The following is a 14,996-nucleotide window of genomic DNA, read 5'->3' on the forward strand; positions in this document are numbered from 1 at the left end:
ATCAGATGGTGTACATCCTTGGTGCCCCACCTGACCCCAAACTGAACTTACAAGTTTGACTTCTATAACTAAAACAATGTGTTTCTATCTCTGCAATGTTGCTTACTTACACTCACACCTAATTTCCTCTGCTACTCAGATCTTTATCTGTGTTTTTAGAGCGGCATGGTGGCACAGTGGTCAGCACTGCTGCCTCGCAGCGCCAGGGACCTGGGTTCAAATCCAGCCTCAGGTCATTGTTTGTGTGGAGTCTGCACATTCTCCCCGTGTCTGCGTGGGTTTCCTCCGGGTGCTCCGGTTTCCTCCCACAGTCTGAAAAATATGCAGATTAGGTTGATTGGCCATGCTAAATTGACCCTAGTGTCAGGGGATTAGCAGGATAAATATGTGGGGTTACGGGAATAGGGCCTGGGTGGGATTGTGGTTGGTGCAGGCTCGATGGGCTGAATGGCCTCTTTTTGCACTATAGGGATTCTATTATTTCAACACTCAACAGCAGCTTTTGAAAGTTTTCCTATACAAACCCCAACCTGCCAGAAGCGCTGCCATTTACATCTTTGATCAGTAAGCGCCAACACACTGGGTGGTATTTTTTATTTAATTAATTTATGGGATGTGGACATCGATGGCTAAAGCCAGCATTTATTTCCCATCTCTAGTTGCCCTTGAGAAGGTGGTGGTGAGCTGCCTTCTTGAATCGCTGCAGTCCCTGAGGTGTAGGTACACCCACAGTGCTGTTAGGGAGGGCGTTCCAGGATTTTGACCCAGTGACAGTGAAGGAACAACAATATATTTCCAAGTCAGGATGATGAGTGGCTTGGAGGAGAACCTGCAGGTGGTGGTGTTCCCAGGTATCTGCTGCCCTTGTCCTTCGAGATGATAACAGTCATGGGTTTGAAATGTGCTGTCTAGAGACTTGGTGAGTTCCTGCAGTGCATCTTATAGCTGGTACACACTGCGTGCATCAGTGGTGGAGGGAGTGAATGTTTGTGAAAGGGATACCAATCAAGTGGGCTGCTTTGTCCTGGATGCTGTTGAGTTCTTGAGTGTTCTTAGAGCTGTACTCATCCAGACAAGTGGAGAGTATCTGTTCTATATTAAAAAGGGTTGCATGAATGCTTTAGGATATCAAAGTCTGAGGAAGTTGCATAAGATTTGGCATGGTGAACTGTAAGGAAGAAGTTAGGAGACTACAGGTGGATATAAGCCATTAGCAGAGTGAGCAGGGAAGTAATAGATGCAACTCAATATGGACAAATGTAAAGTAGTCTAGGAAAATAAGAGTTGACAGAAGTAAGATTCTGGTATATTTTTACAAGGGCTGCAGGTTGCTTTAAGAACTGATCACATGATTTGATGGTGATGTCATTAGGGTGTTGCCACAGGCTGCTGTTTTGCTTCCAGTTTGTATTCTATGCAGTGCAGAGAACATCTCTTTCAATAAACCGCGTTGTTGTTAGATTGAATCTCTGTGTGCAAACTACAGTTATTCTTTTTTATTTAAAAACTACAATCCCTAACAACATTAGGACATTACAGTATTCCTTCACACTCCTGACCTGTGCCTTGTAGATGGTGGACAGACTTTGGGAAGTCAGCAGGCGAGTTACTTGCTGCAAGGTTCCTAGCCTTCGACCTGTTCTGGTAGCCACAATATTTATATAGCTGGGTCCAATTCAGTTTCTGGTCAATGGTAACCCCCAGGTTGTTGATAATGGGAGATTCAGTGATGGTAATGCCATTAAATGTCAAGGGATGATGGCTGGACTCTCTTGCGCTGGTGGTGGTCATTGCCTGGGATTTGTGTGGCGTGAATGTTACTTGCCACTTGTCAGGCCAATCCTGGAAATTGTGAAGGCAATGGGTGTCACGTCTGCCAACTGGAGACCCAGTGAGAGCCCCATGTGTCCTCCTTTCAGAAAGGCCCACCGAATTAAGTACCAAGCAGGCATTTAACTTGGCAGGATCAAGGAACCTGGGGGTATAAATCCTGCCCACCTACCTCACAAGAGCTGCTGGCCAACCAGGGGCTGGCATTTGTACACTACACAGCAGCACCAATGGGAGAGTAGTGGTGGCTACCAGAAGTGCACCCAATTGAGGTAAGCTCGCCTCAGGGGGAGGGCATTAAATTCCATGCACTGCATTCAAGTTTATTCTTCCCCTTGTTTAGAAATCCCTCAGATCTCTCATCCCAGCTTCTCTCTGCAAACTGCTCCAATCCTACACCTCAAACCATGTGTGACTGTCTTCCAACTCTGTTGGAATCTGGGTAGCCGAGCGCTGACGGATAGAGACTGGAATCTGGTCTTTGTAGTCTTTACAAAGAAATGCTTCCAGTGCTTCCAAAAACAACCCCTCTTTACAACCTGCTCCTGTACGTATGAGCACAGGTGAGTCTCCAGTTAATATCCAGCACATTTAAAGTTTATTTATTAGTGTCACAAGTAGGCTTACATTAACACTGCAATGAGGTTACTGTGAAAATCCCTTATAAGCCACACTCCGGCACCTGTTCGGATACATTGAGGGATAATTTAGCACAGCCAGCACACCTAACCAGTACGTCTTTCGGACTATGAGAGAAAAGCAGAACACCTGGAGGAAACCCACGCAGACACGGGGAGAACGTGCACACTCCACACAGACTGGGAATCAAAATGGGATTTCTAGCGCTGAGAAGCAGCACTGCTAACCACTGTGCCACATGAATATAATTAAGACTTTGATAATGTATTGCAAAACCAGAGTAAATTTAATAAGCTGTTTAAATCTACATACACTCACTTGGGTGTGATACTCAGAGAGGGCTGAATTTTAAGGGGTCATATTGCTTGTCACCCCTCCATCCAACCCTACTCCAACCCAGTCGGAAAGTTGGGCCCCCCACAACTGCCTCAGGCCTTTTGGCTAAGATCAAGCATCAGATCAAGCCCAAGATGGGGTGCAATGCCTCATGTTGTCAGCTTGGATCTTGCTTGTCCCTCATGTGGGGACCATGAATTGGATTCAATTGGATTTCGAATTTGGTTTTCTGGAGCAAGCAAGGAATGGATTCTGGTTTGCCTGGTCCATTCTGAGCATTGGCTTTGTAACTCGGAGAATGGAGTAAAAAACTGGCATGAGAAACTCAAAATTCAATAAACCCTGAAAAGTTTAGTGGTTATCTAAAAATACCACGCGTCATTTCTAAAACAAAATAGATTTGTGCCAGTCTCTCTGCACTTTTTTGACATTTGATAGTTAATGATTCTAACCTTTTTGTAAAAGGAAGGCAGAATGATTAATTAGACACTCTGCAAAGTCTGAAGAGGATGGTCTTCATGTTAACAATTAATTAAGATGCTTTTTGCGATGTTATGCACTGTCTTTGAATCGTTACTTAAAACTAGGACACCTTTCATTAGTAGCCATTTCAGGATGACTTTTTTATATGATTAATGACCTCTACAGAAAGCCTGTCATTTTATTTGAAGGATTGTGCCTTTTGTCAAACTCCATTCACTACATGCAATGATAAATTCACGATTCAGGTGCATCAAAGCCGAACTTACAAGAATTAAGAACCCTAGCTCGAGCCAAGAACAGTTTGTTAACTCCTAGCATTCTGTGGATGTCTATGTGGTAGCACAGTGGTTAGCACTGCTGGCTCACAGCGCCAGGGACCCGGGTTCGATTCCCGGCTTGGGTCACTGCCTGTGTGGAGTCTGCATGTTCTCCCCGTGTCTGCGTGGGTTTTTCCTGATGCTCTGGTTTCCTCCCACAGTCCAAAGATGTGCAGGTTAGGTGGATTGGCCATGCTAAATTCTCCCTTGGTGTAAAACGATGTGCAGGTTAGGTGGATTGGCTATGCTAAATTGCCCCTTAATGCCCAAAGATACCTTGCCCAATAAAGGAAAGCCTTCTTTATCACTTTATCTATCTATCCTATTACCTTCTGGGGCCTGTGGACATGAACTCCAAGATCTCTCACTTCCTCTACCCCTCAGTATCCTCCCATTTATTGAGTGCTCCCCTGCTTTGTTTAACCTCCCAAACTTCATGACTTCACCCTTCTCCGGATTGAATTCCATTTGCCACTTTTCCACCCAATCAACCGTTTCTAACCCAGCCAGGAACAGGCCAAACATCCTCCTGAGGACTGTCCTCTATTCTGTTGTAAAAGAACCTTCTTAACATCCAACCGAGTAACCCAACTGGCAAATATAGTCCCCGGTCCTGTCTAACCTATCCAACTGTAATAATTAGTCCTTTCGTTATTTTTTGAACCTCAGTCAAAGCCCCTGAGTCTCTGCTTTTCTGAAGTTCTTCAACACAGTTGGGGAACGAAGGAATTTTAAATTGAGAATTGTAACGATGTACCCCCATTTCTCTACCATTTCCAAAGCCTCAATATTCTCTGTCACGTGAGAGGCCACAACTGGACACAAAATTCTGATTTTCGTCTAAACAGATACTCTGTAGCAGGCCAAAATGGTCTATCTTGTTGCAAAGTGAGGCATCAAGGACACTGGGGAGAGAATAGAGTTAACATTTCAGGATCATCCAGACTCTCTCCACAGATGCTGTCAAACCTGCTGAGATTTTCCAGTATTTTCCGTTTTTGTTTCTGATTCCAGCATCCGCATTAATTTGCTTTCCCCGGTATACAGTTTGCTTTAGCTGTAGCTTCATGGCATTGATCATGAAGCTTTAGAGATTGATGAATTTACTTTTTCTTTTACTACCGACTCCAATTATGTTCCCTGTGGGGAACATACAAACATAGGAAATAGATGCAGGAGGAGGCCATTCGGCCCTTCGAGCCTGCTCCATCATTCATTATGATCATGGCTGACCATCAAATTCAATATTCTGAATCCCCTCTTCTCCCCATGTCTCTTGATCCCTTTAGCCCTTAGAGCTATATCTAAATTCTTCCTGAAATCAGGCAACGTTTTGGCCTCAATTACTTTGTGGTCGTGAATTCCACACATTCCCCACCCTCTGGGTGAAGACATTTCTCCTCACCTCAGTTCTAAAAGGTTCACCCCTTATCCTCAAACTATGACCCCTAGTTCTGGACTCCCCCACCATCGGGAACATTCTTTCTGAATCTACCCTGTCTAACCCTGTTAGAATTGTATAAGTTTCTATGAGATCCTCTCTCACTCTTCTAAACTCCAATAAATACAATCCTAATGTAGAAAACATTCTGATAATGTCACTGTCAAGACAAATTTTGTCTCAGATGACTATTGATAAAACTTATAGTGTCACAAGTCGGCCTACATTGACACTGCAATGAAGTTAGTGTGAAATCCCCTCGTCACCACACTCCGGCGCCTGTTCGGGTACACTGAGGGAGAATTTAGCATGGCCAGTGCACCCAACCAGCACGTCTTTTGGACTGTGGGAGGAAACCGGAGCAGCCGGTGGAAACCTACGTAGACACGGGGAGAACATGCGAACTCCACACAGACAGTGACCCAAGCTGGGAATCGAACCTGGGTCCCTGGAGATGTGAGGCAGCGGTGCTAACCACTGTGCCACCGTGCTGCCCCAGTTTGGTGGTTGTTCAGCGTGGGTCCGGGTTGATAACTCCGAGATTAAATTGTTGGGCCAAGGCTCCTGTAATAAACAGGCAATTATCAGTTTAAGTCTATCACCTCAACATAATAGTCACTGCTATTGTCATTTTCCATTATGTTCAAGAAAAGGTCAATGCTATTTTAATTCCCCTGATCTGATTAGGGTAATTTCTGCGTTTTTTCTGTTTCTGCTCATCCGCTTCCGTCGAGCTGATATTTTCTTCATTATATTAAGCATGTTTTCACGGTGCGTTATAATATATTGATTTGTGTTGCTACGATACCCGTACACACTAAGATTTTAATCTAAAATTCAGTTTCATGTGCTTCCCTAAGTTGGTTGTGCTGAATATTTAATATAACCTAGCGGGTCATTCGAATGTCATTGTGAAGCTTGGCTGTGTTCATTAATGTAAATTATAGTTCCTGATTAATCTACATAATGGTGAATTGGCAATTTCTGTCCTGATGCTTCCACAACACAAGCGTCCTCATAGGAACAAAGGCTTTTCATTACTATTTTCCTCTAGCGCTGAGAGCGCAGATGGTTTGAGCATCCAGATGTGCCCAGATGGTGACATAGTATGGATTTTTCCGACTTATCTAGCTCTGCCAGGAAATGTACATCATTTGAGAAAAAGTTATTAGACAACAGAGAGTGCGGGAGATTTATTTTAAATCCGAACAGCAATCTTCTATTAGAGTAGTAATTCCTGTGAATGCACGGCCCACTCTTACTGACTGCTATTGGCTCACGTGTAAAGTTTCCAGGGGAAATAGCATTGAGATCGAGGATCAGCCATGATCATTCTGAATGGTGGACCAGGCTCGAAGGGCTGAATGGTCTACTCCTTTTTTTTATTCATTCATGGGACATGGGCGTCGCTGGCTGGCCAGCATTTATTGCCCATCCCTCGTTGCCCATCCCTCGTTGCCCATCCCTCGTTGGCCTTGAGAAGGTGGCGGTGAGCTGCCTTCTTGAATCGCTGCAGTCCACATGCTGTGGTTTGACCCACAATGCCGTTAGGGAGGGAATTCCAGGATTTTGACCCAGCGACTGCGAAGGAACGCCGATATATTTCCAAGTCAGGATAGTGAGTGGCTTGGAGGGGAAATTGCAGGTGGTGGTGTTCCCAGGTATCTGCTGCCCTTGTCCTAGATGGAAATGGTCGTGGGTTTGGAAGGTGCTGTCTAAGGATCTTTGGTGAATTGCTGCAGTGCATCTTGTAGATAGTACACACTGCTGCTACTGAGCGTCGGTGATGGAGGAATTGAATGTTGCCAATCAAGCGGGCTGCTTTGTCCTGGTGGTGTCAAGCTTCTTGAGTGTTGTTGGAGCTGCACCCATCCAGGCAAGTGGGGAGTATTCCATCACACTCCTGACTTGTGCCTTGTAGATGGTGGATAGGCTTTGGGGAGTCAGGAGGTGAGTTACTCGCCGCAGTATTCCTGGCCTCTGACCTGCTCTTTTAGCCACTGCTACTCCTGCTCCTAGTTTCTATGTCTCTTCATTCTTCTAGGGATAATCCCCAGTCTGTTCAGTTTGTTATCAGTGTACCAACTGGGGGAACATTGTTTTTCACTACTTAACCTCTTAAAATCTTTAATTTTGAAAATATCTACAAGACCCCCCTTTAACCTTCTCTGTTCCTGTGGAAAAGACCAAATTTTCAGAACCTTTCTTCTTGACTATAATCTCTTAGTCATGGCAATCATTGTGAATTTTCTCTGTACCCCTTTCACACTTCTAACATCCGACCATAGTATACCAACTGTGACCCAGCCTTCGTCTGAGGACAGATTGGGTTGACTAGGCCCGTATCCACTGGAGAGTGAGAAGGCATCTGATTGAAACTTATACAATTCTGACAGGGCTGAACAGACTGAATGCAGAGTTGATGTTCCCCCCTGGATGGGGGGGAGGGGCAGGGGTGTGGAGGGGGGGGGGGGCTAGATTAAGGGTCCACAGTCTCAGGTTCCAGGATGGACCATTTAGGATTGAGATGAGGAGAAATTTCTGAGGGTGGTGAACCTGGGGAATTCTCTACCACAGAAGACTGTGGAGGCCATGTCACTGAATATATTTAAGAAGAAAATAGATAGATTTCTGGACTCTAAAGGCATCAAGGAGTATGGGGAGAGAGCAAAGTATGGCAGTGAGATAGAGGATCAGCCATGATCATATTGAATGGCAGAGCAGGCCTGAGGAGCCGAATGGCCGACTGCTCCTATGTTCTATGTTTCTATATGTTGTACGATTTCAACACGACTTCTTTACCTTAATATTCAACCTCCCCATATGTATAAAATCCCATTATCCCTGTTATGACTGGATCTGCCTCAGATATTCCGTCAGACATAATGGTGCCAGTCACTCCTTTAAGTATCCTGAGCATCTTACACTCCAGTGTATCCATAGAGGCAAGTATTTAATTACACAAAGGTGTAAGTCAAGGATTGCAACAACAAGATTCTCTTGTATTATAATCTGAACTGAATATTGTGACATCCGCACGCATCCCCATTCTCACTTGTCCTGATGGTTTCCAAGGTGGACGGAGAAACACTTGGTGAAATGAAGCCATGTCCAAACTGTTAATCTTAGAATCCCTACAGTGCAGAAGGAGGCCATTCAGCCCATCGAGTCTACACCGACCACAATCCAATCCAGACCCTATCCCTGTAACCCCACTTATTTACCCCGCTAATCCCTCTAACCTATGCATCCCGGGACTCTAAGGAGCAATTTAGCATGGCCAATCAACCTAACCTGCACATCGTTCGGACTGTGGGGTGAAACCGGAGCACCCGGAGGAAACCCACACAAACACGAGGAGAATGTGCAGACTCTGCACCAAGAGTGACCCGAGTCGGGAGTCGAACCTGGGTCCCTGGCACTGTGAAGCAGCAGTGCTAACCATTGTGCCGCCCAAAGCATTTCTTCCTTCCTTCCTTCGGTCTGAACAGTAACTAAATCGATTTTCATTAAATGAACCCCCGTTTACTTTTGGTGAATAACTCAAGTACTAATCCTGTACAGCCCACTCCAGTTAGTCAGCTGAATGCATTTAGTTTCAGCCTGATTGGGCTTCAAAACATACCAAGACATATGTGGAGTCCTGTTATCTCTCCCTTCAATACAATCCGCACGAACTTTATTGGTCTCTTTCTCAGCCGACCTCATCACTGACTGACCTCAACATCTGGGTGTTTGATCTTTTGTTTCCTGTCCCACAGGAAGTTGTGCTTTGCTTCCCAACATTCTCCTCCTTTCAGCAGGGTTAACCAGAACCACTGCTCATCGAGCCAGCTACTGGATCCCCAACCACTCCCGTTCATCATCCCAACCCCCACCCCTGCCCCGCCCCTCTCCCATTCCACACCACGCCCTGTTCTTTGCTACCAATTTCATGCAAAGCTCAACACTCCAGCTCAAAGATAGCCCTGCATCGGTCCCTGGTTGCCACGGTAATGGTTTTCATGCCTGGTTTTAATAGACCCTTTAAGTATGTTTGCCATCTGCATCCTTTTTAAATCTGAGCAAATTCTTTACTTTTCTATGGCATTTTCCACATTTAAAGATGTGTCAACTGCACAAGTCTCTCTGTTCCTCTGCTATTCTATTACGAATCTGTAATGTCCCAACTATGTTAAGGGTTGTGGGTTTTAACAGAAGGAAAAGATGTGATTTGCACATGTTGATTCAAACTACCACACAACAGGTTTATTGAAGGAATGTTCTCTGCACAGCAGCCTATGGCAACACCCTAATGACATCACCATCAAATCATGTGATCATCTCTTAAAGCAACCTGCAGCCCTTTAAAATATATACTAGAATCTTACTTCTGTCAGCTCTTATTTTCCTGGACTACTTTGCATTTGTCCACATTGAGTTGCACCTATTACTTCCCTGCTCACTCTGCTAACTGCTTATATCCTCCTGCAGTCTCCTAACTTCTTCCTCATGGTTCACCATGCCAAATCTTATGCAGCTTCCTCAGACTTTGATATCTTAAAGCATTCATGCAACCCTTTTTAATATAGAACAAATACTCTCCACTTGTCTGGATGATTACAGCTCTAAGAACACTCAAGAAACTCCAACATCATCCAGGACAAAGCAGCCCACTTGATTGGTATTCCTTCCACATTCACTCCACCACTGATGCACGCAGTGTGTACCATCTACAAGATGCACTGTTGGTCTTCAGAGCAAGAGGATTTGAATATAGTAATAGGGGTTTTTACTGCAATTGGACACAGCATTGGTGAAGCCACACCTAGAGTATTTGATCACTTTGATCCTCTTAGTCTCCTCCTCTTCACATTATAAAAAAGTGATTCGGACTTTTCTAAAAATCTTCCAAAGGATGTGGGCCTTGCCGTCTGTGAGGCCAGGGTTTATTGTCCGTGTCTAATTACCCTCTAGCAGGTGGTGCTGAGCCACCTTCTCCAGTCCGTGTGGTGTAGGTACACCCACAGTGCTGATAGGAAGTGAATTCTGGGATTTTGACCCAGAGTGAAGGAATGGCGATATAGTTCAGACGGGATGGTGTATGGCTTAGAGAGAACTTGCAGGCAGTGGGTTCTCCTGTATTTGCTGAGGTCGTGGGTTTGGAAGGTGTTGTCGAAGGAGCCTTGATGAGTTGCTGCAGTGCATCTTGTACATAGGAACATAGAAATTAGAAGCGGAAGTCGGCAAATTCAACCCTTCGAGCTTGCTCTGCCATTCAATCAGATCATGACTGATTTCCCCCTGGTCTCAAATCCACCTCCCCACCTGTTCCCCATATACCCTAATCCCGTTTTTTTATTAGAAATATATCTGTCCCCTTCTTGAATCCATTCAGTGATTTAGACACATGAGGGACTTGTAGATGATACACACAGCTACTACAGTGCGTTAGTAATGGAGTGAGTGAATGTTTAAGCTCGAATGACTAAGGTGCCTTTGCTGACTAATTTCTTTGTGTCTAAATGTTACAGGAGAGACAGTTAGCAATGCTCCGGGCATGTCTGTCAGGTCATACAGCAAGAATGGCTTGTTCCAGGATGCAACATCACGGCAAAACCTGAAGAAAGACACAAGCACCATTGATAATTCCGCAGTAAGCTTTCTTCAATCTCCTACCATTTAAAACTGAACAATAATGGGCTCTAACTACACTGTGGGAAGCCATTCAACCCATAGGGTGGGATTTTCCAGCGCTTCCCACTAGCGAGAACATCCGGTCCCATGGAAGATGTCCCATGGAATCCCTTTTTTTTGGGCAACTTAAAAATCAAATCTTACTTGACTTAGTCAAAAAAACTTGCCAAATTTAGAATCTACCAATTGGGGGAGCGGGCAGGGCCTAAATCGCCCAAAAGCCGGCTGATAAGAGTAGAATGCGCAATTGCACATGTGTCAATTTCTGCACCTGTCACTGCCTCCCCCAGCTATAGCCGGCCTTTATGACTGATCACCCGCCCCCCAAACCACTGGACTGATCACCAACCCCCCCCCACTTCCCAACAAGCTGCCAAAGGGAATAGTCACATAGAAATCTTGAAAACCCATTTTAACATGATGTCTATTTGTAAGTTGTTCATCATCAGGACAACCATCCCAGGGGGTCATGTCTGTTTGAGATGGCGTTAACCACAGTCAGAAATGTTGGTGGAATACGGATGCTAGGCTGCGATGTTGAAGGTCCCACGGTCTTCCGCAGCGAGGTTGCATTCAGGGAGCAAGAGGCTGGCATGGCCACAAAATTGCCCCGCAATGAGGCCTCAATCAGTTCATTTGCCTCCATGGTGTGGACTGCCAATCTTGTTCTCCTTCATTCCAGGGAACATTTCCTGGTAATGAGAATATGTCAGGAAAGCTGCCATTATGTGGCTCCTCCCTATTTACCCACTTCAATTACCCCCACTTCAATTACCCCCCACTTCAATTACCCCCACTTCAATTACCCCCCACTTCACTTACCCCCACTTCAATTACCCCCATTTCAATTACCCCCACTTTAATTACCCCCCATTTCAATTACCCCCTCCCCACTTCAATTACCCCCCTCCCCACTTCAATTACCCCCCTCCCCACTTCAATTACCCCCCTCCCCACTTCAATTGCCCCCCTCCCCACTTCAGTTACCCCCCATTTCAATTACCCCCTCCCCACTTCAATTACCCCCTCCCCACTTCAATTACCTCCTCCCCACTTCAATTACCCCCCTCCCAACTTCAATTACCCCCTCCCCACTTCAATTACCCCCCTCCCAACTTCAATTACCTCCTCCCCACTTCAATTACCCCCCTCCCCACTTCAATCTCGAAGGCTGAGAAAATGAGACCCAGATTACGAAGGTTCAGCCTCAGTCTTTTGCCTCAGTCAGTTATTTTATTTAGTTACGGAGAGCAGAAAAAGCTGGTGATCAAATAGTCTGCACTGGCTGTTGTGTTATAAAAAAGAAAGAATCGTAGAATCCCTACAGTGCCGAAGGAGGCCATTCAGGCCATCGAGTCAGCACCAACCACAATCCACCCAGGCCCTATCCCCATAACCCCATCTATTTACCCCACTAATCCCGCTAACCTACACATCCCAGAACACTAAAGGGCAATTTAGCATGGCCAATACACTTAACCCGCACGTCTTTATACTGTAAAAACAGGCCTATTCCTGGACAGGATTAGACATGATTGTAGATTTGACAGAGGTATTCAGCATCGGGAAGGGTCTGACAGGGAGAAACCATTCCCATCGGTGGAAGGATCGGGAATGAGGGGGACAGAGATTTCAGGCAATTGTCAAAAGAATTAATGGAGACAAGAGGAGGAACTATTTTGCGCAGCGAGTGATTGGGACCTGGGATGGGCTACGTGAGAGTGTGTCGCAGGCAGGTCCAATCGAGGCATTTATAAGGAATGTGGATTATTATCTGAGAATGGTACAGTTTTAAGTTTATTTATTAGTGTCACCATGCCGCCCTGAAGTCGGGTTCTTGAAGCCCATCGTAAAATCCAGCCCTCTGATGGGGGTGAAAGAACTCTGGTTGGCCTTTTACCAAAATGTTCCTACGTGCAAACCTTTCCTGTGCACCCTCCAAACCTAAATGCCGAGGACAAAGGTGAATAGAGGATTGCCAGTGTGGTGCTGTACAGCCCCATAATTAAGCTTAATATGAATGGGAAACACTGGGAGCTGAAATTAAAATAAAAATATGCTGGAAATACTCAGCAGGTCAGACAGCATCTGTGGAGAGTGAAAAAAGTTAATGTTTCAGGGCGATGACCCTTCATCGGAACCCAAATACTCAGAACCACAATGCTAAATATTGCATGTGACATGCTGCAGGTGTAGTTGGTGACTCAGTGATGGTTTACACCCCACAAAGTATCAGATTAATGCACAAACTCAGATGGGTGCAGATTTGTAAAGTCCAACATTATGAAACTTCGTTGCCAGTGTGAACAGTACATGGCGGTGTTCTCACCTTATACATGTAGAGGATGATTCTGTAATTGAGTTCAAGAATTCAATTCATTAAGAACAAAAGAACTAGGAGCAGGGGTAGGCCATCTGGCCCCTCGAGCCTGCTCCGCCATTCAATAAGATCATGGCTGATCTTTTCATGGACTCAGCTCCACTTACCTGCCCGCTCACTATAACCCTTAATTCCTTTACTGTTCGAAAATTTATCTATCCTTGCCTTAAAAACATTCAATGAGGTAGCCTCAACTGCCTCACTGGGCAGGGAATTCCAAAGATTCACAACCCTTTGGGTGAAGAAGTTCCTCCTCAACTCAGTCCTAAATCTGCTCCCCCTTATTTTGAGGCCATTAATTCTCGTTAAACTGGACCTGAACACAAATTTGCCATTTGGTTAAGGTGGAAAACCTACTGAACTCTCTGATCACCCACACAACCTAAAGCAGGGAAGATCCTCGGCTGAAAGAGCTGCCAAGGGCTGTTTGTGCATGTTATTTTTTTAAGCAAAATGCTGCAAATATTCAGTAGCTCCAACAACATCTGTGGCCAGAAACACAGGTCAGTGAATGTTTTGTCGGAACTCTCAGAGGTGACATACTTCAGTGTTGAGGAACAAAATCATCAAATTGGGCGGAATCTTCCAGCCATTCACGCCGGTGGGATTTTCTGGTCCCTCTGCAGTGAATGGAGATTTGGCTAAGCGCCAAATTCTCCGTCCTCGCTGCAGCTGCAGCGTGGCGTGAACTGCTGGAAAATCCCAGCCACTAACTCCCTTTCTCTCTCGACAGGTGTGGTCAAACCTGCTCAGTATTTCCAGCATTTTCTGTCCTTATTTTCAACATCTTTTGTTCCCCCCCCCTTCTAAACCTTGACTGCCCAATGAATTCTCCCTCTCGCTTCTCTGCAGGAGTCTTTACCGTACTGAGAACTGGACACCACCCTGAAGATAACCTACTGCCTGTGGCTGTCCACTCGAGTGCCTTGTTGACATAACAGCCATGGAAACTATTATCCTGCCACTCTTACTCAAAATCCCATGGGAACGGACTCTCACCGGATACCTCCCTGAATTCACTCTTGTGACCCTTCAGGACTGTACCTTTACTGTGGTAAAAAACAAAGTTTTGCCTTAATTTCAAAGAGAACTTTTGAGAATGGCGACCAACCTACCTAGAGTCGGCCCCCGCCGTTTGAAAAGCACTTTGATGTGTTTGCTGTACAGAACATGTGATTGTCATGTATGTGATTTGTCTTTTCCTAGTAGCACAAACTCGATGTAGTTGGAAGCAAGGTTATTTGTAAGTGATTTGCCAACTGTATTAGCTTATTCAACTGAAAAACGGTTGTCAAAGGGAAAAACAACCAACTTGGAGGTAAACTGTACCTCAACCATATTGTTAGTTGCTGTCAATTCATTGGTGATGGTTCCCAGGAGTGGTGACATCATTGAATCTTTTTAAAATGTTATTTTATCGTGCACATTTATTTTCATACAAATAATTTTGGTCTCAAATGTTACCTGAATTTTGAGTTTGTGGAATGATAAGCAAGATCTTGCTGATTAATATATTTTGGAAAACAAAAATCTCTTTGTGAAAAGTCACTGGGGAATTAAGCACTTTTCTCAGCTACAGGAGCAAAGGTGCTGCTGAAGTGTAAAAATGAAGAAGAGAAAAAAAAAAGAATCACGGCATGGGAGATTACCCTTAAAGAATGATTGGCTTGACAGGACGTGCATTAATGAGTGACTAAGGTTCACACTCTCCAGATAAAATGTTGAGTGTTAGAACTCAACAATTAGTCATAATTCAATATGATTCATCACGGATGAAAGCTATTGCGTGTCTCATGCTGGAATTGGGGAACTTTGGGCATAACTCAGTTGGTGAATTAGTGCGGCGCTGGGAGGCATTGGCAATTTGATTAAATCCTTCAATTCATGACATCTT

At 44.9% G+C, this 14,996-nt stretch overlaps 1 protein-coding gene across 1 annotated transcript in view; it reads left to right on the forward strand.

Moving 5' to 3' along the window:
• Nucleotides 1–14,704, forward strand: part of LOC144481325 (rab effector MyRIP-like) — a 334,837-nt gene extending 320,133 nt beyond the window's left edge. Inside the window, exons 15-16 of the mRNA XM_078200738.1 lie at nucleotides 10,560–10,681; nucleotides 13,955–14,704. Of these exons, the coding sequence (XP_078056864.1) occupies nucleotides 10,560–10,681; nucleotides 13,955–13,972 (140 nt within the window). The 3' untranslated portion in view covers nucleotides 13,973–14,704. The remainder of the gene's footprint in view (nucleotides 1–10,559; nucleotides 10,682–13,954) is intronic.
• The last annotated feature ends 292 nt before the right edge of the window (nucleotides 14,705–14,996 follow it).

Source organism: Mustelus asterias, chromosome 2, assembly GCF_964213995.1.
Source record: "Mustelus asterias chromosome 2, sMusAst1.hap1.1, whole genome shotgun sequence".
Classification (NCBI taxonomy): Eukaryota; Metazoa; Chordata; class Chondrichthyes; order Carcharhiniformes; family Triakidae; genus Mustelus; species Mustelus asterias.